Source organism: Falco biarmicus, chromosome Z (genome assembly GCF_023638135.1).
Source record: "Falco biarmicus isolate bFalBia1 chromosome Z, bFalBia1.pri, whole genome shotgun sequence".
In the NCBI taxonomy this organism is placed as follows: domain Eukaryota; kingdom Metazoa; phylum Chordata; class Aves; order Falconiformes; family Falconidae; genus Falco; species Falco biarmicus.
The window spans coordinates 37117584-37142098 of record NC_079311.1 but is presented as its reverse complement, the minus strand read 5'-3'; the positions used below and the strand labels follow the sequence as shown (position 1 = coordinate 37142098).

The following is a 24515-nucleotide window of genomic DNA, read 5'->3' as shown; positions in this document are numbered from 1 at the left end:
GTCCTACATCCAAGGAAAATACAGGACCCATACTTGTTGAAGGTAGTCCCCTGGAAAACAGAGGTGCAGGACTACAGACATTCAGTGCTTTGCCTCAGTCTTTCATACTAATGATAGACCCTGCACTGTCTAGTCCTCCAAGTTGAGCAACCATCAGTGCAGGAACAGTGATTTTCCATTTGTGGACACAGAAATTGTCAAGGGCCAGCTGTATCAGCTGAATGTTCGCAAGTCCATGGGACCTGATGGGAACCGTTGCAGAGTATTGCAGGAGCTAGTGGATGTAATGGAAAGACCCCATTCAGTCATCTGCCAGAGGTCTTGGGAGTCTGGGGCGGTCCCCGCTACCTGGAAGCTAGCCAAAGTTATTCTGGTTTACTAGAGTGGCAAAAGGGAAGATGAAGAAAACTACAAACTGAGTAGTCTGACCTCAGCACCTGGAAAAATGATGCAGGAGATCCTACTGGGTGCTACTGAAAGGCATTTCAATGACAATGCCAGCATCAGGCACAGGCAGCAAAAGTTCAGAAAGGGAAAGCCCCTCTCACTAATCTGAGATCCTTCTAAGAAAAGGTCACCCGCATAGTGGATGAAGGGGAGGCAGTGGATGTGGCTTTTAGGATTTTAGTAAGGCGTTTGATACTGTCATTCACAGAGTCTTTCTGGAAAAACTGTCAAACCATGAGACGAGCAGGTGCACGCTATGCTGGGTGAAGAATTGGCCTGCTGACGTTAGGAAGCATTTCTTTAATGAGAGGGCGGACAAACATTGCAACAGACTCCCAAGAGAGGTGGTTGATGCCACGTGCCTGTCAGTGCTTGGAAACGAGGCAGTTGGACAAGGCCTTTCATAATGGGCCTTAAGTTTTGGTCAGCTGTAGAGTAGTCAGGCAGCTGGACTAGATGATTGCTGCAGGTCCCTGACAATCGAGACTATTCTATCATATCCTAAATAAAGGTTTTTGAAAGCTGCTGAACCAAATGAAAGCTTGTGAAAGCTGTTGCACCTTTGGAAACCTTCGCTGTATTTCCCACTGGCAATGCTTTCTCTTTCAAGACTTGAGCGAGCATCCCTTCCCAGGCTTGTGACAGCTGTGCTCTGGGTTGAGGCCACCCGGGTCTTGAAGATGTCCAGGCTCAGGGATCCCACAGCCTCTCCAGGCAGCCCCCTCCAGTGCTTCATGATCCTCAGAAGCATTTTGGGGTTTCTTCCTTAGCTCCAGCCTGAAGCTCCCTAGTCTCAGGAGACACCACTGCCTCTCACCCTCCCCCCAGGCAGTGCTGGGAAGAGCCTGTCCCATCCCCTTGATGCCTTCCCCATGGGCACAGGGCTGTGCTGTGAGGTGCCCCGGCACCTTCCCTGCTCCATGCTGAGCCAGCCCCAGCGCCACAGACCCTCCTTGGCTCCCTGGAGCCCCTGCGGTTTGCCTGCCTGTCTCAGGGACCCCAAAGGGGACGCAGCGCCCAGATGAGGCCTGGTGGGTGCTGAGCAGCGGGGCTCACCCTTGCACCTTCTGGCTAGGGCAGAAAGATGGCAGAAGAGCCCTATGGCCGCAGCCAGCCAAGCGCGGCCTTTGCTGCCTTTGATCCACCTGCGGGAGGAACCGGGGGAGCCCAGAGGGCTGGCCAGCGGTGCTGGCGTATGGGGACAGCCGGTGGGGCTTTGTCCTGCAGCCTCCGAGGGATGCACAAGGTGTTACTGAGAGAACCCTCTTGCCATATGAGCCTGCAGACGTCTGCCATGGCCAGAGTGACCGGACGGGGCCCTGGGAAGACACAGCCATGGCCTCGGTGACTGGTGTGAAACACCGACGCCGAGCACAAGACGGGAGATGGGGGACTGAGTGCCGCAGGCACGTGTGCTGGGGCTGCAGCGATGCGAGTGCTGGGGGCGAGGATGGCCTGCTGCCACCGCCCTGAGCAACGGGTTCTGATGTCACCTGGCGATGGAATGAGATGTCCCCGAGCGATGGATTGTGACCTGGCATCCCTGGCAGCTTATAAGCAGGTGCCGAGTGTCACCCAGCTGGTTCTTGCCCAGACTCCAGCTGAGCAGTCTGCGAGGTTGGGAGGGCAGAGCGAGGCCTTGGTGCTGGTGTCGTGCTCAGGGAGCTGTTCCGTGCAGCTCTCGGTGCCCAACCCAGAGCCATCGGAGGGTTTCCCCCGGCCCTGCCAGGTTCAGGCAGCCGGGGCACCCAGGAGGGGCGCTCGCAGCAGCAGAGGTGAGCTGGCAGGGGACACCTCGCCCTGGGGAGCGGGGAGGCTTTCCTTCTGGGGGGGCCTGGGCATGTCTTCCACCCCTCCCCGGGCCAGCCAGTGACCGTGGCCTCTCTTCCCTTTCTAGCGTGACACCCGCTGCTGCAGCGCCAGTGAGAGGGAGCTGCTCACCATCCCCGGCTCCCCCCAGCCCACCGCAGCACGTGGAGAGCATGGCCGCGGAGCTGGAGGAGCGCTGTCCCATCTGCCTGGACAGCTGCGAGGAACCCAGCTTCGTGATGACATGCCTCCACCGCTTCTGCTACCCGTGCATCCTGCGGTGGGCTCAGAGCAAGCCCGAGTGCCCCCTCTGCAAGAGGAGGGTCCTCTCCATCGCGCACTCGGTGCGGGCAGACGATGACTACAAGGAGCATGCCATCACACCACCTGTCATCGTCTGCCAGGCAGGAGGAGCTCCCAGACACCCACCTGCCCGCGACCTCCATCACCCTGGGGCACCCCAGTGGTGGGCTGCAGAAGGGGTGCTCAGGCGTCCTGTGGGCAGCCTCCAACCCCCAATCTGGTTGAATTCTTTCCGGCAGCAGCCAGGGCTCTTCCAGATCCTGCAGTCCTGGGTCCGTCAGGAGCTGGAGGAGACCTTTGGCAGCAGGGTGCAGGAGAGGGCTGCGGTGGAGGACGGGGCCATGGGCTGGCTGCCTGGGGGCTCCCTGCAAAACCGCCCAGCGATGTTCATGCAACAGCGTGCACGTGTCGCTGCGCGGCGGCGCAGGGGGGAGGCCCGCAGACCACTGGGCTGGCAGGACGCCAGTCCTACTGGGGGGCAGGAGGGCAGCCCCGCAGGTGTCCCCCAGCCTGCTGCCTCCCGAGGGGGGGCTCCTGCCCCTGGCCCAGCCCCCTCCAGCAGCCCTGGGAGACCCAGCTTAGATGAGCTCCCTGGCACCTCATCTGCTGCTGTTGGTGGGAGCCCCCCTGCTGCCCCTGTCACCACCCTCACAGGGCAAGAAGAGCCCCAGGAGGAGCCAGGGGAGGCTGTGCCCAGGACGTCCACCTCTGGCCGGGGCAGTGAACACTCCCCTGGGGGGCCACGGCGACCCCCAAAGAGGAGGGCTGGCAGCTCAAGGCCTCGCCAGCCAACAAGAGGGCAGCACAGCGTCGGTGACTCTGGAGGGATGGCCAAAGCAGGACCATGCCATCAGCTGGAGCATCCACCAACCCACAAGAGCTCCCAGCACCCCAAATCCAACTATCTAAATAAAATAAAAGCATGGAAACTCCAGAAAATCTCCTGGTGTTACTAATAGTGCAGGTGGTGTTGCTGTCCTTGCCCTTTATTGCTTTTTTCCTGGGAGGGGTGGGATGCTAGCTAAAGCTGAGGGGTCCTCCTATGTGTGCCAGCTACTACTTCACTCCTCCCCCCAAAGGCAAGTGCTGCCCACCTCCAGGCCTCCATCTCTGCAGCTGGTGCCGGGGCAGATGTTTCCAGCCGGGGGCTCTCCAGGGCCACCCTGTGCCCCATCATCGCTCACCACCCCAGGCCCGTCGTCCTCCCCACCGCAGACGCTGCCCCCATGTCCCGCGGCTCTGCTCCCCTACCAGCCCGCACTGCTGGCTGCAGCCTGGCCACGGCGGTGCCCAGATCCCTCCTCCTGCACGGAGTCTCCACTTGGTGCTGCCTTCTGCGTCAGCCCGGGCTTGTACCTGCCGGGACAGGAGCCCCAGGAACCTCAGCATGGGGAAGCACCAAGTCCTGCACCTGGGGAGGGACAATGCCAGGCACCGGCACATGTGGCGGGCTGTCCCACTGGAGAGCAGCCCTGGAGAGGTGACCATGCTGCTGCCCTCCAGCACAGGCTTTCTTCCCGCTCGGCCAGATCAAGTCTTGGTGCTGGAGCTGCTTCTCCTCTGCTCGCAAAGGACCCCTCTTTGGCAGACGCTCAGCAGATGGATGCCAAGCGGCTGAGGACACTGGGTTCATCCAGTCTGGCGAAAAGGGGGCTGAGGGGCGACCACATTGCTCTCCACAGCTTCCTGAGGAGGGGAAGTGGAGAGGGCGGTGCTGATCTCTTCTCGCTGGTCTCCAGCAACAGGACGTGTGGAACGGTCCAAAGCCGTGGCAGAAGAAACCTTCCTCTACTGCGAGGGTGGTCAGACGCTGCGACAGGCGCCCAAGAGAGGTGCTCGATGCGCCGTGCCTCTCAGAGCCTTAAGCAGAGTCATTTGCACAATGCCCCTCATAATGCGCTCTAACTTTTGGTCAGCCCATTGGTGATCTGGCATGGAGCGGTCAGGGAGTTGGACTAGGCGATTGTTGTAGGTCCGTGCCAACTGAAAGTATTCCATTCTACTATCTTTCAATACCATCAAATCAGCATTGTCTGCTTCTCTCTAATTTTTGGTTTGTTTTTGTGGTTTTGCCATGGATGTAATGTGATGAAAAGAGCTAAAAGTACTTTTTTAAATTAATGTCTTTATTCTCACAGAAAATGAGGAAACATACACTATTTGCAGCCCCATACAATATTGATAGGCCACATATGTTGTCTACCTGTTTTAATCTGTTATTCTCTCTTGTCCTATATAGTTCTGCTTATGTAAATATTTTTGCCATTTGCTTTTTCACATTTTAAACAACCAGGCTTTTAAAAAACATGTGTGACCAAGACTTTTTTTGAGAATGGGAACTAAATACTTTGTGCACATATATTGACTATTGATGTGGATAGTGTGGACTGTATTTTAAATACATGGTTTAAATGTATGTATTTTAAAGTCATGGTTCAGCCCCCGAGAGTTTATTATTTCACTTTCGTTCTCCTCTTAACTCCCTCTAGTATTTCTAAATCCTTAATGGGAACAAGTCCCAGAAAAAGGAATACTGTGTTATGCTACAATAGCTCTCATTGCATTTTATCATATTTTCAGCTATCTTATATGATATTATGCTTTGGTATTTTCTGATTGCTATACAGACCATTAATATCCTGGCTTTCATGGATGCATAACAGAAATCCTGTGGAAATCCATGCAGTTGTCCTTAGTATATTTATATACAAAACTTGGAAGAGAATTTTTAGAAGTCCAAATTGTTAGAAAGAAATGTTTAGTATCACACCTTAGAAATGTAGACATAATGGATGCCAACTTTGGCACATACAGGTAACAGGGTAGACTGATCTTTTCACATACCTCAGTTATTAACTTAGATGCCCATTCAGGCATTTGCACATCCAAGAATCTGAACAGCATGGAAAAATGTAACAAGTGCTTGACATGTTAGGTTGTGAGTCCATTTGTAGTAAGAACAAGGGATGATGGAGGAAAAATTGCCCATGTTATCTGAATGTCAGTAGTATTAGATGGCTATTTAGCTTCCCCAGAACCTTTAGACTGATGCAGGCTTTCTCAGATCACATCTCTCTCAGATGGAGTGCAGTCAGGAAGGATGCTTGTGTGCAGGAGATTAAAACCCACATAGAATCATGGCAGAATTGCAGGCCCTGCATTTGGTCTCCGTGAGTGCTTCTGTTTATAATCCTGTGGAGCTCTATAGTGTTTAAGGAGGAATTACCATAACTCCAGTCACAGCCATTGGGATTGCCACACAGATAGTAGCTGGTCAAATCATTAAAAACATAGATGCATTCCTGCTATTTTTTGGAGTCCTAAAACCAAATGTCTTCTGATGCTTTCTCTTTCAAGCAAATAAGTACTAGGCCTCTGCTCTGAGCTTTTGATCATAATTCAGGGTCCTTTTAGAGCTGTCGTTAAATAAATAATAGTTGAATATCTGACTGCCTTCTCTTTTGTATGTGAGCAAGTTCCCTCTAACTCCATTGATATGAATGAAGTGACTCATATCACAGTGGTGTCACAAGGTAGTTAGCCTTAGAGATAGGAAAATCAGTAGGAGTTCATGCCTTGAGTGAACTGTAAAGATTATGTCTTGGTAATGTTACTCATCTTGAGTCCCTTTTCACACACATAAAAAGTCTACTTTGTTAAGGAAAGTAGAATCTAACACTGAGTGAAAAGCCTTAGGATTTAGCCTTGTATTTTTAACTTGTAATTTGGCATTGTAATGGAACAGTATGTGCTACTTGTTCTTATGCAATAAATACCAAAAATTGTTTTGTTGTATTCTTCTTGTATTCTACCAAGCTTGTATTGTGCAATGAACTGTATTTTTGTAACAACATGGTGTTAATAAAGGCCATATTAATTGGATACTCCGGCAGTTTTCTGCTAAATTCATTGTACATTACCTGTTTTCAACAGCATGTTTATGTACTAGCAAGTAGAAAAGATTTTTAGTAGTAAAACTTCAGAAATGTGTTTATGGTGCAATTTTACATTTCTGTTCAGTTCTACAGAAAATAAATGTTTTTAGTCTCATACACTGCTCACATGGACATAAGGGCCGTAATGAAAACATCCAAAATAATAAGACAATTAACCAGGAATTGTGTTACCTCTCTCCTATTCATGAGCAAGGGTATATTTGGCTGTACAGAATATTAATAAAATGTAAATATATCCCACACAATATTTAAGTTTTACAGAAGACAGAAAGTTGAGGGGATGAAGAAAGTCATAATGTATGGACTTGGTATATGTATGGGCGTATCTGCATTCAATTTTTGTACCTACCGAAATATAGATGTTGATAGAACATGAGGATATATTACTGTGTTCGTACATAACTAAGGGCAGGTTTAAGAGGACCCAATACCCACACTTCACAGTGTTGACTAGCTGCCAGTTGATGTCACTAGGAAGAAACTTACCTTGCTAATCAAGTTATTTGCTGTGAACTTTTCTTACAACTTTCCATTAAGCCCTTCCTACTAATGATTATCACAGGCCAGGTTTGGAACTAGCCAGACTAGTCTAGCATGGCCATTCCTGTGTTCCTGTGAAAAATGACTATTTATATTGGCAAGTCTCTGGAGCTCCCAGTTTCTGTGTGTGGCCCTTAACATTGCCCTTTGAAGGCACACTCTACATTCAGCTACTTTCTAATCACCCATGTTCCTTCACATGAAAAAGATTCCACTTCCAGCAAGTTTTATGTTTTGTCAGTTAGTTGCTGAGCTTACAAATGTTTCTCTAACTTGGAGGATGTGATACCAGTTTATATCCCCTTAGGTAAAGCCCATTATGTGTTCAAACCAACCTTCTGATCTCTAATGGACAGACTAGCAGACCAGTCAAGGGTATTCTCACGGAGGCTGATTCTGTTTTCTGCAGTAAGGGAAGGCAGGCTGAAAGGGCACAGCTATCTGATTCCCCAGCTCCCCTGGTCATACTCATGCGTAACTGCGTACCAGCTGAAAGCTGGAGCAGGGGAGCAGCGTCCCACTGCATTCTCTTCTTCTCCCCACTCAGAGTGACTCTCCATCTTTCCCAGTACCATGTCTTGAAGGAAAGCAGGCTAAAGGTAGGGAAAGAGGGGGGGGTGGGGTGGGTGGTGTCTGAGTGAGGGGCCATCTACACCGCATGTACACTGCAGTGAAGCTGTTGACAAGTTGCATCTGGTGAAAGTGCAACTGTAGCCAAGATCAGGGCTTTGTATGTACCACCCACACTGCTGCAACTTCGTAACCTCACAACGCCTGTGGAAGATACTCCAAATACTTGCTGCAGAAATACTGAGTTCAGCACAGGAAGATTCGTCATCAACCGCAGCTAACACCTCTGTGTTGGACTAGGATGATGAATGTAATAGAAAGTCATGTTGTAATTAGATCTGGTTTTGAACAAAAGACAAATTATTTATTTCTTTCTTCAAATGAAGCATAACACTAAGGTATAAAGGGAGTATAAATAACATCTGATTGTGCTCCTAAGCTCCATGCTATAACTTTCTTGCAATGACATCCTTCAACAAATTAACTACATCATTACTGTTAAGTATTAATTGCACAAAACAGATACACAAAATATATAATGAGCTAGAAAGAGGACAACATTCTTCCATTATGACAAACAACTCTAACAAGAAATGGAAAAAAAACAAAAACCAATAGATCTAGGCTTACACAGATGGCAACACTGAGAGTTTTAAGTCCTCTCTTTTAACACATTACATGTGATAAATAATATGCAAAATATTTAAAGAATTTTATTGTTGCTTACAGAAGATACTTAGCAAGCAAAGAGACAGTAGTAATCACTGCCTCATGTCTCATATCCCCATCATTCAATGCAAATTTTTACATTTCATGCAATAATCCTGAGCTTATTTTCAGTAACATTGAAATGTCATCTATATTAATTACCAAATACATACAGAGCCCAGCTATGGGGTCTATTGTATTATTAAGGCATGAAAAAAGAATAACAGTTTATTAACTCTGAATGCCACAAATACAGCATAGCAGTTAGAAGGCTCAAAAAAGCTCAGAAAGTACCAGTGATTTCTGTGCCAAGGTCCTCCCAGAACGTGACTGTGAATCATCAGCTCCTGAAAAGGTACAGAATCAAATCCTGGTCTTGCTGACATCAGGGAGTTTTGCCATTGCCTTGACTGCTGGACCAAGCTTCAGAGCTATTAGGAGCGACTCAGACTCCTCTTCATATCCCCAAAAAATTGACAAACTTCCTCTCACTCAAGTCAAGTATGAATTTAAAAAACAATACCTACATATTGTTTTCTTAATTAGTATTTTAATTCTATGGAAAGGTTCCATTCATTATACAGTATGGCAATTAATAAAAAGCCTTTTCAGAAAAAGCTTAATTGTTAGTCTGATATATTAGTATGTTAAAAGAAGGGGAAGTATCATGAAAAGAACCTCTGCCAAGTCTATGTTCTATTTATAAATTATTTTAAATTTTAAAATGAAAGACTTTGGTAAGCCAAACCAAGGATGTGTGATGCAATTGTAGTCTCTGTGGTTCAATGGTTCTTCTCAAAGACAAAGAGCATCGCAGCCCTGTCCAGACATAAAGTGAAGAACTTATCATCTGCATAAATTGTAAGGGGCTAGTAGTATCTGGATTGTGCAGTTCTTCACACAGTCTTTATTTTACATGTAAGAAGTTCTTGCAAAATGCTCCATAGTGAGACAGGGTATTCCAGTTCAGTTAACCAAGCCACTGAAACCAAGGCCAAATTGGTTCTACAACTTGCTTACAATTGCATTATGTCCCACACTGGGAACTAAAACAGCAGATAGTCTCCTCTAAGTTTGCTACTACTATTGCCTGCCCCTTATATAAATATTTGCCTAGTTGAGCTCAAACTTTACAGATCCAGTAGCCTTATCCTTCATCTACAGGTGAACCACAGTCTGCCAAGGAAAGAACCATGGTATACAAGAGGAACAGACTCTTTTATGCAGCCTTTGTGCATACTTCTTTCCACATCTGCACCCCTTGCACACACAAGCCAACCCTTGACAGAGATGGTGTTGTCCAATTCTTACACTGCAAGGCTCTGAAAACTTTGCAGATGCACAAATCCAACTTAAATAACTTCATCTAAAACATCAAGTTACCATATTGAAAAAATGGTTCATCACAATTAACCATTCAGGAAACTCATTACAGTCTCATGTGAGATAGAATGACAAAAAAAGGTTGCTGATATTAGTTACTGGGTTAGAATTTGTATGGTTTTTGGTTAACTTCCACTAATAAATAAGTTAAAGAAGGCTAAGGCTATAAATCGGTACTGTTTCACTTATAAATATTCACTTTATTTCTATTCTCTTCTAAAAAAGGAGTTAAGGAAAAAGGTGGCCAGAAAGACTACACATGTTGTAAATTGTAATTTGGTTGTTAGGCTGTAAAAACCAAACGTAAGTGAAATTGAGCACAGTGTAAGAAAAAGCCAGTTTTTAATTAACAACTTATTTACAAGTTCATAAAATCAACTGAACTGGAGTAGATGTTCTGTGTTTGTCACCAATATTTTATTGTAACTGGTAACTTGCACGCTTTATAGTAGAAGAACAAAAAGAAAATAGAGTTCACTATATACAGCCTTTGTACAGGCTATTTGACTATACACAAGGCATAGTGATCATGACACAACCTAGTCTTCATAATAATTTGTGCACAAAAAGACACCAATCAGACATTACGTGAACATTACAGTGAAATGACATCACAAGTCCAGTGAAAATTCCGCATAATACAAAACATGTTGATCTACTGCAAATGACATCCTTTAAAACAATAAGCCTTTATTCAGTAGTAACTTAACCAGAGTCTGATGCAGAGATTTGTTGTGTAGTTATAAGTCTTTTAAGTGACGCAACCTCTGCAGATAAGCTTGCTATGCCCTGCTTCAAATACAGGTTCTCTGACTCAGAGACATTGTAGATATTGTCTTTTATTTCAACAACTCCAGTTTTGCAACCACTCTGAATTTTTACATTGAGTTCCTTCTGATGCCAGAGTTCTGGTTTAAGTGACCAGTCTTGGATGTTAGTCACTTGAACCGAGAAAGGAGTGTGAGAAGAATGCACCAAGTTTTGTGCACCATGCTTTTCAAGCTCAAAATGTCTTTTTGAAGACATGTCAATGGGTGATGACAATTTCTGTGTTGCTTCATAGTCATTATCCATTGCTTCCACCTTAACTTGCATGGCTTTGGCTTTAATTCGAAGCTTGTGAGGCAAGGCTGAAGAATTCACTTCTGGAACTTTAACTGTTGCATGAACATTTTTATGTTCAACTGGGGAATGGATTGGACCCTTAGGAACCTGCTGTTCATCTTCTCCATCAGATGACTTTCCAACTACACCATCATCAGTTTCTGATGTTCTGGGGGAATTACTGGAGGACCTATTAACTTGCAAGAGAGGAGGAGAATGTGAGTACACGTTAAAGGTAGCTCCCATGTAGTTTGGATATATGGATGCTTTATATGAACCTCTGTCATCTCTTGTCTCTCTCTCCAATTCCATGGGCTCTTGTTTTATAATCTGGAACTTATTTTCAGGACTTCTGCAGTTGCTTTGTATACGACTTGGTTGAGTATGCTCTGCAGATGATATTTCAGACACATCAGACATTGAGCTTTGAGGAGAGTGTTTAATGACAGAAATACAACTGCTACCGACTATAGATGGTTCATGTTCATCTGCAAATGAGTTAATATTTGATTTGGAACTCTGATAGTCTTGGAAATACACAGTTGTTGAGCTACTGAGTTTCTGTATCTCTTGGGCATAGGCTGCAGAACTAATTAAACCAAACTTTAGCTTCAATGAAAGCAGCTCTGCCTTCAAAGTGGCATTCTCCTCTCCCAGTGCAATTAGTTTGTTCTCTAAGACAAGGTCATTCAGTCGCCGTTTTTCACGAGATCTTTTGGCAGCTTCATTATTTTTTCGCCTCTTCTCCCAATACATAGCATCTTTCTTTTCATCTGGAATGAATTCTCGCTTTCTCCGGCAAGCTGAAGATTTGCTTTTTCCACTACTTGCTTCAGTAAGTAGTATATCTTCATTTGTAGACAATTCTTCAGACACTTCTGCTAAAGTTGACTTAAGTACCATGATTTTGTCCACATTGCTACTTGTGTCAACAGGTCCGTGTTCTTTTTTAAGGGTCTGCATTTTTCTCAGCTGCATCAGAAACAATTTGTAGAAGATCTACAATAAGCAACAGAGCAAGCTATTTCCCCAGTATTTCTCACTCCACTTGATAAATACAGTAATTTTAAATCCACACACATTCTTCCTTTTCTTTCATAGTCTCAGACAGAAGTGTCTAGAACCAATTTTCTTAGCTGAGGAAACAGGAATCTTCTTAAAAACCTGGAATAAATAGAGAATTTGATTACTATCTAGGAATTGCAGGTTCAGGACATGCAAAAGTAGTTTTTGATAAAAAAAGACTAGCATTTTGTTCATTAAATCTGCTGAAATATGAAGACAGCTCAACATTGAAAAAACTGATATTCTAAGCTTTATGATACCTGCACAGCAAATTACTTCCAAAAAAAAATGTAATATGATCCATGCAAAAAAAAAAAAAAAAAAAATCAGTCAAAATATTTTTGAGTTTTGATCCCACAGTAATGTTGTCACAGAACTTTCCATGATAACACTGACCAACTGAAGCCTCCAACAGTTAATACCGCAGGACACCAGGCATGTTGATGAGCAGCCCTGGATAGTATCTTGTTCTTCATATTAAAGCATCTTTTCTGAAAACAGCTGTAGTGTGTGACTTAAAAATGCCATATATTTGGGTCCGTCATGGATTAAAAATAACATACACATTTATAGAAGGTGGAGTGCTTTCTATTGTCTTAAAATAACACCACTATCCATTGAAACTGTTAAAGATTTAATTACTGGTTTTGCATCCTATAAAAAAATATATCTATGCATATATAGTTATAAATACACAAATGCTTATACACACTTGAAATTTTAAAATGCCTTTTTTGATCAATCATATCAATTCAAACTAGTCAATACATACACATAATTTGGGCAAATATCTAACTATTAAAAAATACTGGCAAGGAAAAAAGTATTAGGTAATTTTTTTCTTGTCTTACAAAGAAAACTTTTAAAATCAGTATTGAAAAATACATTAGAGATGTAACATTTAATTAGTAATTTGCACTTGAAAAATAGTCTTATTACATCAAAGTAAAGTTTAATACCATTGAGGCATGTGTACCTTTAGAAAATACTGTTTGCATTAAAGTGGAAGTTTAGATGTAAAAATCTTACCATTAACAAAGGAAAACTAGCTTAACCTTTAGCTTCAGACATTTTAATGATAAATTTGAACTTAGCATTTAAATTGGTCTTCGTTCTGTTTGGTCCCTCTTAATCTAAAAATACTTTATTCTCAAAAGACCATTTAGTCTTGATCTGAGATATAGCTTCTCAATATCTCATTTTCTACAGTCAGTCATGTTTCTGGTAAAATAAATGTAATATGCCAAGTGCTTTTATAGAACTGACTATTGAGACAACAATGATTCTTGCCTGTACAGCAACAAAAACCCCTCAACAAAACAACAAAAACCAAAACAAAAAGAGTCAGCCACTTCAGATTAATGTCACTATTTATTGGGAATGTTTTCACAATGACTAATGAAACTAATTTTAACATTATCAGTTGGGAAAGTTATGAAAGAATTAATGAATTGTATTCTGCCAGGTTCTCTTGTCTTTCCCAGAAGGCAAAGAGGAGTGAGTGATGTAATAACAATTAAGCAGGGTCATAAAGACTCAGGTTTCAAGCTGGGTTCTGTTCCATCAGACCATGCCAACTCTTCTGTCATGAAAAATTAACACATTTAATAGAACAGCTAAGTAGAATTTCCTAAAATCCATGGTTAATTACTGACATGTAACTATTTGTCTTCGATAACACAGCCTTAATGGAAAATAGATTTAGAAGCCAGCCACACCAAAGACAGCATCTAATATTTTAGTGCAAAAGCAGCACCACAAATTGCCATGTTTGTAAAGGAGAAATGTATCTCTAATGTACAAGCAATTATATAGTTAGATCCTGATCCAAAATTCAAATCAGAGTCAAAGGGAGCTTTCTGTCAAGTTAAATAGGAGCTGGATCAGGTTTAAAAACAAAAATAAGCCCTACAACAAAGCAACATCCATTTGTCCAAACAGTCAGCATAATTTGATTTGCTGAAGAATCTGTATAGCCATTCTGCCCAATTTCACTGCTACACGTAATCAGTGGTTTAATTAATATGCATATCATTTTAAATCTAGTGCAACTCACTAGTTCTAAAAAAAAATATCATTGTTGAACACACAGAATTTAAAAATTAAAAAAGGCCACAGGAATTCTTGTGACATTTGTAGATCTCTGTAACACGACTGCATTAAAAGAATAACAATACTGGGATTTTATTTCATTATCCTGTAGCACTGAGAACGCACAGCTATTGATCCATAATTGTCTTGATATACTACAGCCACTGCATTCACTTGTATCATTAATAACTTCTGCATTTCTGTACACACAGCTTCTATGGCGAACAGCAGGAAACAGTATAACATGTCTGAATACCTATGAAATCATCACTTGCCTCTTAGTATACATCTCAGCCAACTGTCACGAAAATCAAAAGGGTTCAAAACAACTTTTGTGACATTTCAGAGCCTTACAAATACAGACATCTTACTGCATTTAACAGTACTAGAGAGCTACACTCAAACCCAAATAAAAATATTTATTCTCTTAGAAAACGGATACTAACATGCATTCATCACTATTTCCTGTATATTTATCTGCCATATACCCTGGAACATCTACACTTACTCATAACAGTAGCAACAGCAAGGAAGTACTTACAGGATCTGCGCATATCTTAAAAGAATGAAACTGTACCTACACAGATTTAATCCAGCCTCTTTTCCTCTATATTCCAATCTTCGATTTCCCCACAAGACTGTTTTAGGATAAGAACTACGACTTTGTGAATGTAAGAACACCTGTATAGTCTCCAGCTCAAAGTGATCACACTTTGGCATTTGTCCAACACTGTAATCTAAGAAAAATACTAATAATGACAAAAATAATGATGATAATAATAATAATAATAATGAGAAAAAAGTTGTTGGCTTGTTCAGGGGGGGTTCCTAAAGGAATGTATCTTTATAGTTTATCAGTATGACCATCTGTGTATCAGTAAAAACTCAACTGCATGTGCAAACAATCTCCTGCAGCCTAACACTGGCACTGAGCTGCACTTCACAACCCAACAGACTGCAGAGCTCATGTCCCTTGTGTTCCACGGGACTTCTGCAGTCTGAGCCATTCCAGTATACGACCTGCTCACTGTAGCACTGGTAACTCCCGTTTTGGCCAGTCTCTCTCCTGCACACACTGTTCCTGGCACAAACAGACAGAACGTAAGTAGCATGCAAAGCTACATCAAATATTAATTGTGTATCAAAACAAGCACGTTTTTGTGTGCAGTATTGAACTTTGCTGTCTTGTCAGAGTCCAACAGTAAAGCTGTCAAGACAGATGTTTAACCCACTGACATAGTCCTACTGGTTTGCTATTTATGTAGTTAGTTCTAATGCCATTGCTTTAGTGAATTAGCAAAACAATATATCTTTACTTCTTTCTACATCTTCCTTCAGCACTTTTATCATGAGAACTGGAATTGCTGCTTAACACACAGGAGTCAAAGCCCTTGTTTATGAATATTTCTCCATGTGGATCAGCCCAATGCTGAGTCTGTAAACCAATTAAATTCCATCTGATGATAATGGTAAAATGCCTTCAGTGAAGCCAGCCATTTCCTTCACTTGCATTTTATAATTCCACTGGAAAACATCGGTATTTACACATAAATTAATGAACTGTAATGATTCCTCTGAATATATTTCAGATTCCAATATTTTCCCTTATGATTAATTTTTCAATTGCTTTATCACTCCCTCGTAAAGTGTTATAAAACCAACATTTAATACTGCCTTACATTAGTCACTGCTAAAGATATATATGTATATATTCTTGGTTGGTTGATGTTAATGGCATTGAGTGACAATTCAACAATGTAATAACACTTGACCCTATTAACTTAATTACAGACCCAGTCTTGCTCCCCCAGCAATTTTTGCCATTGGCTTCAATAGAAGCAGGGTACAATTCCAGATCCAAGTATTAATGAGACTGTTGTATAGAACTCATGCTATTGAAGCAAGAAATTATGTATGCAGTAATCATGAAAAATTAATTTATCCATGGACTTCAAAAAATACTTCAGTGAACTGATTGTGTCAAATAGTACATTAAGGATTAATCCTGGGGATTTGTGTATTCACACTCTAATAATTGAAAAGTTTCAGAAAGTTGAAGGACAGGGCCACAATCTTTCTTTTCTGTGTAATTTAATCACACAAGTACACTTTAAAGAATGCACGTGGGCCTTCCCACGTACATGTTTCCCCACAGAGTAACTCCATATTATTCTTGGTATTTCACAAAATAATTCATGCTACCTCCACACCTAATTTTTCAAATGTATCACAGAATGAGACAACCAATTGTTTAATTCTATTGCTCTAATATTTTGATAGGGCTTTCATTCAATTTCATAAAATCACATTTCTACCAGCTGGATGCTCAACCACAATTCACTTTTGTATCACCATGTGTCCAAAACATTTCTCAGTCCATCAAAATGGAAGAAAATAATGGCACAACTTCTTGTTTTAGAAAAAAAAAAAACAACCACATGCCTCTATCACTGTCAGTACTATATGGCAACCTGCAAAAAAACAATTAAAGCTCATTACCAATACGTCTGTGCATATTTTCAGTTGCTGTCGTCCATATTTTCCATAGGTATCATTAATTATATTACTGCTACCATTCTGTCACAGGTTATCTGTTTTGAAAATCTGTCTACATACCAGAAAGGCTGGTGTACAACCTGCTCAGATACCAGTTTGCAATCCAAACTTTGAAAAACTGAAGCATATAGTTTGCACTTTATATTCAAAGTGTTTTAAAAACAGTTGCTATCTGTCTCAAGACTTCTATGAGGTACAGAAAAAATATCATCCTCATTGCACATGCAGGACAGGAGGCAGAGTTTAAGCTTAGGTCAAGAATACACAGCCTGCCTAAACACTGCTGAAATACTTCAGAGCTATTCTAACTCTACCGTTTTTCACAGAAAAAAAATATGCCATGGAATTCTGCACCTCTCAGGTCTGTCATAAGTCAGAAATCCTCTCCAACAGAGGATGTGGCCTCATTCCAACCTCCACTGAAATCCTTCAACATACTTTTTCTTGCCTTTTATCTAGTACCATTAACAAAATTCTATTACTGTTGAAGAAAAGCTCTAATGCTAGCTCCACTGGAATAGGATATTTTCCCTAGAAAAGATTTGGGGGCAAGAGGGTCTAGAGAATGTAGAGCAAAAGAACTTAAAACTTTCTGGGAAAAAACTAGGTGACTACATTTTATGCCATGACAGACAGGGTATCCACAGTCACAAAAGGGAAAAGCATTTACAGTACAAAAGTTACCATCAATTACTGCCATTATACAGTTACATTCATGGAGACCACAAATCCATTACAATAGCACTGAGCAATGCAGAACTATTGATCTTGTACACAGTTCCCCTTCCTTACAACTTCATGGGCATCTTAAATGCTTACCGTTTCAGGATCAATGTGTAATTAGGTCAGTGGAACACTGATGATGATAGCTTTGTACAAGATGACCCATTTTTGCTAAAATGTTGATCATCTTATTGAAAGAAAGTAATGGGAGATGTCTACACAATGTAGTCCACTGGGAACATAAAAAAATTATTTATTATGCCCCTTTTCAAACAAATATATATAAAAAAATGAATAAAATAGTCATGAAACTTGGAACACTACTGCACCTTCATATTACCCACCTCCAAGCTGTCCAAACCCCAGAAAGTTGATGTCACATTTAATTTTTACAGAAGACTTTCATTGTTAGGAAAACTACTTAAGTTACTGTTGATCTTAATAACTACAAATTAAAGTACAGCCTTCTTTCCAAAGGTAAATTACACATATTACACAAATAAAAATATTATTTGGAGAGCAGGAAACATACATTAGAGGTAGCTGTTGCTCAAAAAGGTCAGTCAAGCTTAATAGGTGCAAATTTGACCTATATTTTATTCCATTTCCTTAGGAAAACAGTATGGGAAAAATTGAACAGATCTGGTAGAATCAAACAAGCTGTTTACTGCTTTGTTTTAAAGGATGGAAAACAAGATCTAACAATGTTACCCAACATGCCAGGAAAAACTCTAAAACTAAGAAGCAAAGTAAATACAAATATAACTTAAAGGAAATACATATATAACTTATGTATTTAATTATATAAGTACAATAACTGTATTTTGTGTATGTGCATATAAATCATGCCATTTGAAATAATCACATCACTTTCCAGTACTTTTAATAAGACCCCAATAGAAACAATGGTTACTGAAGTTATAGTACTATGACAGTATGTTTCTGCTCGTTCCAATAGCTACTTGACAGCAGGAAAAACTAGACAGCAAAAAGCTGTGACTTAATTAATAGTAACAATGTTCTGGAAATACAATCTCAGCTTTCCCTCAGTTAAGAGCCATAAAAAACCCAACAACAAACAAAATCAATTGTTAATTATTCTGACAACAAATGTTTTTTTATTATTGAACTATGATCTTAAAATGCCAAGCATGGACCAGAGTTTCAGATGACCTACATTTATAGAGCGCTATTTAAAGGCAACAGAATTATGTCAATTAATCCCAGCTGATGTTCTAAGCATGCATCTTGTTATATAACAGCTGAAGTACAAATATGTAAAACAAACACCACCTGTAAAATGTCGGTATCTACCACTCATTGCAAACAGAACAGAGAATAGCAATTTTTAGAGCTCTGGTTCTGTGAGATGGTCCAGGCAGGAAGATCACTGCCCATGCCAAGCACCATTTTCTTTATTGGGTTGTGTTCTAGTCGTAAGTGGAGGTCTTGCAGTATGGGCATCTATACGGCTAACGGCTGTGCAGCCACCTCTGTGGCAAAAACTGGTTAATTATTCAAATACTTCAGGACAGACTGAAAATTACACCAAGATGGAGCAACTCAAGAAAGGCGAAAACTCCCCCAATTTTAAATAAGGTATTATTTCTGCTAGAAGATAGATTTGTGTAGTACCTGTCACTAGACCCAGTCTCATAGTATGCTAGTTTGGGCATGGATCAATTCAACACACGAATTAGAAAACAACACAGGTTATCTAAGGAGGTCTTAATAATAATTAATTTCAGATCCACCTTTTAACACAATGAGTTTTTAAGGCAGTTGTTTCTATCACATTTTGAGTCAAGTCCAAGTGTGCCCTTGCTTACACAATCTTATTTTTGACAGTCATGCTTAGCATCACTATTAAACAGCTACATATACCTTGTTTTCTAAAAAAAAAAAAAATATTTTTTCAATTATTTTCAAACATTGTAAAATACTGTAACATGGACTGTCATTTTCTTTTAGAACAGACTGCAAGAATTGGCCATCTATTTGCATTTTTGTTTCTATTACATATCCTAAGCACATTTATATCTCATAACTGGCTGTAATGATCATGGCAAGGTCACCTAGAAGAGTCAATTAAGCTGATGAGTCAGATACATTGCTTAACAGTGTGTAATAAGACTCAAACAGAGGATTTTATTGTTCATGTTATTGCATCATAGTGATGTTATAACAGCAGCAAGATTGCTGTCTGGAAAAAAATTATTGCATAAGGACAGTTTGCATAACTTTTTTAAAATAAGTCAATTTAAAATGAGCTAAAGGTTTATTTTATTTATGAGTTTTATTTCAAGACAAAGGATTGAAAAAAGCAGCATGGTACTGATACCTTTCACAGATTCTATTTAGACTTTATTGCAATATGCAACAGAAAGAATGTCTGTATGTTCTACAAATTTCAGCCAAAGCATGGCAAATACTGTTCCTTCTTAGGATGAGATAAGCTGTGAGGAGGTCATGTAAGTTCATATTGCTCATGGGAAGACTCTAAGCTTTTTGACACCTTTCAGATCAGTTCCTTTAGGAAAAAAAAAAAAACACTAGCCGCCCCCCCCCCAAAAAAACCAACCACAAACAAACAAAAAAAACCCCAAACAGCAGAAATTTGAGGCTTTGAAGTTGAATCCAGGAAGCTCGATATTTTAAAAGCTAGTTAAGAATCCTTTGGAGAATGAGTTAAAAATATAGAGTAAATAAAAATGGAAAGTGGAGGCATATCAAACTGAAGACCGTTAGCACTTCAGCAGTCAAAGACATCTGTAACACAAGAACTTCTATAACAATAACAGTTAGTGCCAATGATATTAAGGATCTTTATGCAGTAATCTTTGAACTTGCTGGTTTAAATCAGGTCTTTGGGCCAAAACCCGAATCTGTATTCATTCAAGTTTCCCATCAAAGTCAACATTTTGATTGAATAAGGACCATAAAAGTGATACACAGCAGTATTTTAAACAAGGGTCTGGACTGAATTAATTATGGAGGGCAAAGATGACTCAAAGTGGGTTACATACACAGGAGCAAACACAATGAAACTCAGCGCAGCCATTCAAGTTACAAGGACAAGAAAAAAAAAAGGGGGTGTGTGTGGTATTTTTAACACAACAATAAGTCTCAAGGCAGCTTCACAATCAAAGCTGTACTTGACCCCAACAACCAAGCAGCAGAAAAGTTTATGCATGTTATCAAGAATATTGCATTTTTCAAAATATGTTGCTGCCTCTACCTACAGCAGGTATACCAAACCTAAAGACGGCGTCTGGGGTACTCGGTTTGGACTTTGGAGGTTTCAGTCACAAGCACAGTGATGTTGGTTTCATCTACTTAGAGGACCATTTTAGTCGCAGGCACACACACACACAAAATATAATCACCTAATCTTGAAAGCCAAGCTGTTCACCAGCAACTTCCAAGCTATGCTCCCGTTGGCGACAGGGCATAAGCTGACCCCAGAGCACAGGACGTCCAGCCACGGCTGTTACCACTGCAACGCCGAAATGACTTGGCAAAAATAACCGAATTGGGCAATGGCCATTTTTTTTTTTTTTTTTGGTTGGTGGTTGTTGTTGTTCCTTACGTAAGGAGAAAGCCGAAAATACTCGGGTCACGGGAGCGGGGGATGTGCAAGGCTATCTCACGCCTACCTGCGAGCCGTACCCCTTCCGCAGGGCAGGGAGGCAGGCAACAGCGCGGGGGGGGGGGACGGGGGGGGGACGGACACACACGCACGACGATGGGACCTTTGTCTGGCGCTCCCTGCCTGCAGGCGACGGTGGGACAAGGGGGAGGACGGGTGGGGAGGTGGGGACGTTGTGCGGGGCGCACCGAGCTGCGGGGAGGCGGCGTGCCGCCTCCCCGCAGCTCGGCCCCGCACCGCGCCCGCCACAAAGGCTGCCCGGCTGGGCCCGGCCGCCCCCTACGTGACCGGCGCCGCATGGCGCCCGGCCCGCTCCCCCCTCAGCACGGCCCCGCGCTATCAGCCCGCCGACACCCACCCCCCCCCGCCCGCCGCCGCCCCAGCCCAGAACAAAGGGCTGAGGGGGAGCGCCAGCGCCCCCAGCCCTGGCTCGCCCGCCGCCGCGCCCCAACGGCCACCAACGGCTCCCAACGGCCGCTTGGGGAGACGGCGACCCCCGAGCGCGGCCAAAGCCTGCGGGGAAGGTGGACGCCGGATCGGGAGTCGCCTACCAGCTCCGCTCCCCGCCGAGGCTGTCACACTGACCTACTTGTGGCGCTGACGGCGGCCCTCAGGGCCCGGCCCCGCTGCCCCCGGGTGCCGGCGGCACCTGGCACCCCCCACCCCGCCGCGGCCGTCAGGGCACAGGCGGGACGGCTCTACCTCTCTCCCCCGGCGAGGCTGACATCTCCTAAACACCTTCCTCCCCTAAATCAGACGTTCCTTTTTTTTTTTTTTTTTTTCTTTTAAAGAAACAGCAAGTGAAAGCCCGTACCGGAGAGATGGCTCAGCGTCTGGGCGAAATGCCTTCCTAAAAATACAGCCTTATCAAAACGTCTCTGAAGGCGTGGAGTTAAAAAATCCGAGCAAATGGCCTCGAACGTCTACGCGCACAGCTCTGGAGAAAAGACCAGAAATAGCACATGAAGCCACAATTGCTAAAATGCGATGGGGCTAAATATAGACGGACACAAATCTCGTTTTAAGGCACCCGGCACGCAGCCGGCGAGCGCGCCTTGCCTCCCCACTTACCCAGTTGTCTACTTCCCTTATTAAACGCACTTTAACGAAAACTGTTACAGTTACGGGTTTCGGGGGCTTTTTTACAAGGCGAGATTGTCCTAGTTTCTTTGTAGCGAGATTATAAAATCGCATAATTAGCTCCCTCTTCCCAGCCCGGCTGCCAGCAAATTCTGTGGTTACATAATGCAACATTTCCAGGAACTATTATGCGATCGGTCCCGCAGCGCCTGAAAAACAGCGACAAAAGTGACGAAAAGGGCTGAGGCAAGCGCGGCCCCGCACGGCGTGGGGACAGGGGCCGGGCCGCTGCCATTAATCCCGCTCGCCCGCGGGCAACGTCCCCCAGCACCGCCCGAGAAGGGGGGTCCGGCCGGCAGGCTCCGGCAGCACGCAGCGCACGCCCGTTTGGGGGCCGAGGCGCGGCTGGCGCTCGGGGCTGTGCCCCCCGCACCGCACCGCGACCGCCCGCTCCCCGCCGCCACATTATGCAACGCGGGAGAGCGGCTCCGCGGCGGTGCCCCGGGGGTCGCTGTTGGGAGAGGCGAAGGGGGAGGGGGGGGGTGTAGTGCGGCACGCCGGGAACGAGCACCCCGGCGAGGGAAAGCTTCTGGCGGGCACGCTACGGGCTGCCCCCCGCGCCACCACCCCTCCACCGAGCCGCCCGCCAGCGCGCAGAGCCGGCCCGCCGGGCGGACCCCTCCCCGCCCCGCGGCGGCCGGAGCCGGCTGGGCGCGCATTATGTAACCGCCGCCCGAGCCGAGCCGAGCCGACGCGCAGTAGGCGCCGCAGGCCGGGCGGACACGCTAACTTAGTACCCGCGCACAGCTCCGCACAAGTACGCGCGCCTTCCTACCTGCAGCGCACCGCGGGGCGCAGAGCATCCGCCGCCCCGCGCCGGGCCGCAAGCGAGGCGGGCGGGCAGCCGTGCCGTGCCGCGCAGCGCAGCAGCGGAGCGGCCGGGCGGGAGCGTGCGGCGGCGGCGCGGAGGGATGTGTGTTAGTAGGTCAGGGCTGCGCGGCGCGGGGATCATAGCCCGCATGCCAGCCGCGCCGCGCCGTGAGTGGCGGCCGCGCCGCCCCAATCGGCGCCGCGCACCGCCTGAGGACGGCCAATGGGAACGGCCAGGGGCGGGGCGGGGCGGGGCGCGGGGCGGTGTGTGGTACAGTAGGTCTGTGTGCTGGCGATTGCATAACCGCCGGCGGGGCGGGGGGCGGCGCGGGGCGGGGGGGGGGACGGGGGGAAGAGCAGCGCGGGGGGCGCCGGCGGTTACGTAACCGCCGCGGCCCGCGGGGGGGGGGCGCTCGCCCCGCGCAGTTTCCGCAGGGGCGCAGCGCCGCGCCCCCTCCCCGGCAACGGGAACGGCGGCGGCTGCGCGGGGGCTCGCGGCGGAGGCTGAGCGCCGCCGCGCGCGGTGCCGGGGCGAACGGAGCTCGCGCAGCCTTACCGATGCCTGCGCGCGTGGCGTCATCAGATTGCATCTGTATAGCGTGTAAATAGCAGCCCCGCAGCCCCGGCGGGAGCGCCGCCGTCTCGGGGCAGTTGCACAAGAGCCGGGAGCCGTGCTCCCGAGGCACGTACCTGCCGCCTAGCCATGCATACGGGCAACCCGCCGGCGGGTCGCGCGACGGCTTCGGCTCGCGGAGAATAGTAACGACGGTGTAACAGGGCGAAGGGGGAGCACCGGGGAGGAAGGAGCCCGCCGCCGGCGGCCGGGCCCCGCGCTGGGCGTGCTCCCCGCCGGCGCCGCCCGGCACTTGGCACGGGGTGCAGCGCTCACCCTGCGCGCCGCGGCCGCTGCCCTGCCTCCGTCATCGGCACGGGTGCAGCGTCCTGACAGCGTTTCTTCCGCCGGCCTCGCCCCTGCCCTCACGCCTGCGGCGGCAGCGCCGGAACGCTGCCCGAGAGCGGGGAACGCGGTCTGGGTGAAGCGGTGCCGGCCGCCCCTCCCCCCGCCGGCGCCGCCCGCAGTCCCACCCGCCGCACCTGCGAGCCCCGCCGCTCCCGGCGCAGCGCTGCGGAGCGGGGGTGCGGTAAGAGGGGCGGGCGCTCGTTTAACCTCCGCGTTAGAAAGTGACACACGGCCAGCCAGAAGTCCGTTTCTCGCATCAGAATGCGCTTGAACGTACACATGTCTGATGAAGCGTGCGAGATGTACCTTCCTCATTTTTTTCCCTCACAGCAGGTTTGTTGCTCCTGCTCCTTTTTCCTTCACAAATAAAATTTATGGAGACAACAGAAAATTTTCTTTATTAAATCCTATTTCCAGAACATAAATGATACCTGATTTCATTCTGTTAAACGATCTTATGGAAACAGCACAGTCCTCACTAACATAGCCCTGTTAGATTACTCTGTCATCCCGTATTTATATGTCAACAGAGATAGCCCCCTGGAGCAAAGCAAAGGTAGCAGAAAGCAAATTCGGGCACTGGAAGAGTTCACTGAATACTTTTCAGTTTATCTCAGCCCTCAATCTTTTATCACACATACCCATATCATCCCTCCACAATAAATCTAAGTGCCTTGAATTCACTTTTACCTGTCTCCCC

The 24515-nt window shown here is 45.2% G+C and overlaps 1 protein-coding gene across 4 annotated transcripts; it reads right to left on the bottom strand.

The window, feature by feature from the left end:
* Nucleotides 1-7957: 7957 nt before the first annotated feature.
* NFIL3 (nuclear factor, interleukin 3 regulated) lies at nucleotides 7958-23001 on the bottom strand. 4 transcript variants are annotated; one of them, XM_056324996.1, is made up of 3 exons: nucleotides 22820-23001; nucleotides 21719-21841; nucleotides 7958-11984 (listed from the first exon to the last, which is right to left on the bottom strand). In XM_056324996.1, the coding sequence occupies exon 3, from the start codon at nucleotides 11796-11798 to the stop codon at nucleotides 10422-10424; it is 1377 nt and encodes a 458-aa protein (XP_056180971.1). In that variant the 5' UTR covers nucleotides 11799-11984; nucleotides 21719-21841; nucleotides 22820-23001; the 3' UTR covers nucleotides 7958-10421. The 4 variants fall into 4 exon arrangements, with proteins under 4 accessions (XP_056180971.1, XP_056180972.1, XP_056180969.1 ...); XM_056324997.1 differs by lacking the exon at nucleotides 22820-23001 and adding an exon at nucleotides 21976-22431; XM_056324994.1 differs by lacking the exon at nucleotides 21719-21841.
* Nucleotides 23002-24515: the final 1514 nt, after the last annotated feature.

Coding starts and splice junctions, on each gene's coding strand:
- NFIL3 (XM_056324996.1), bottom strand. CDS start 11,798: ATGCAGCTGAGAAAAATGCAGACCCTTAAAAAAGAACACGGACCTGTT.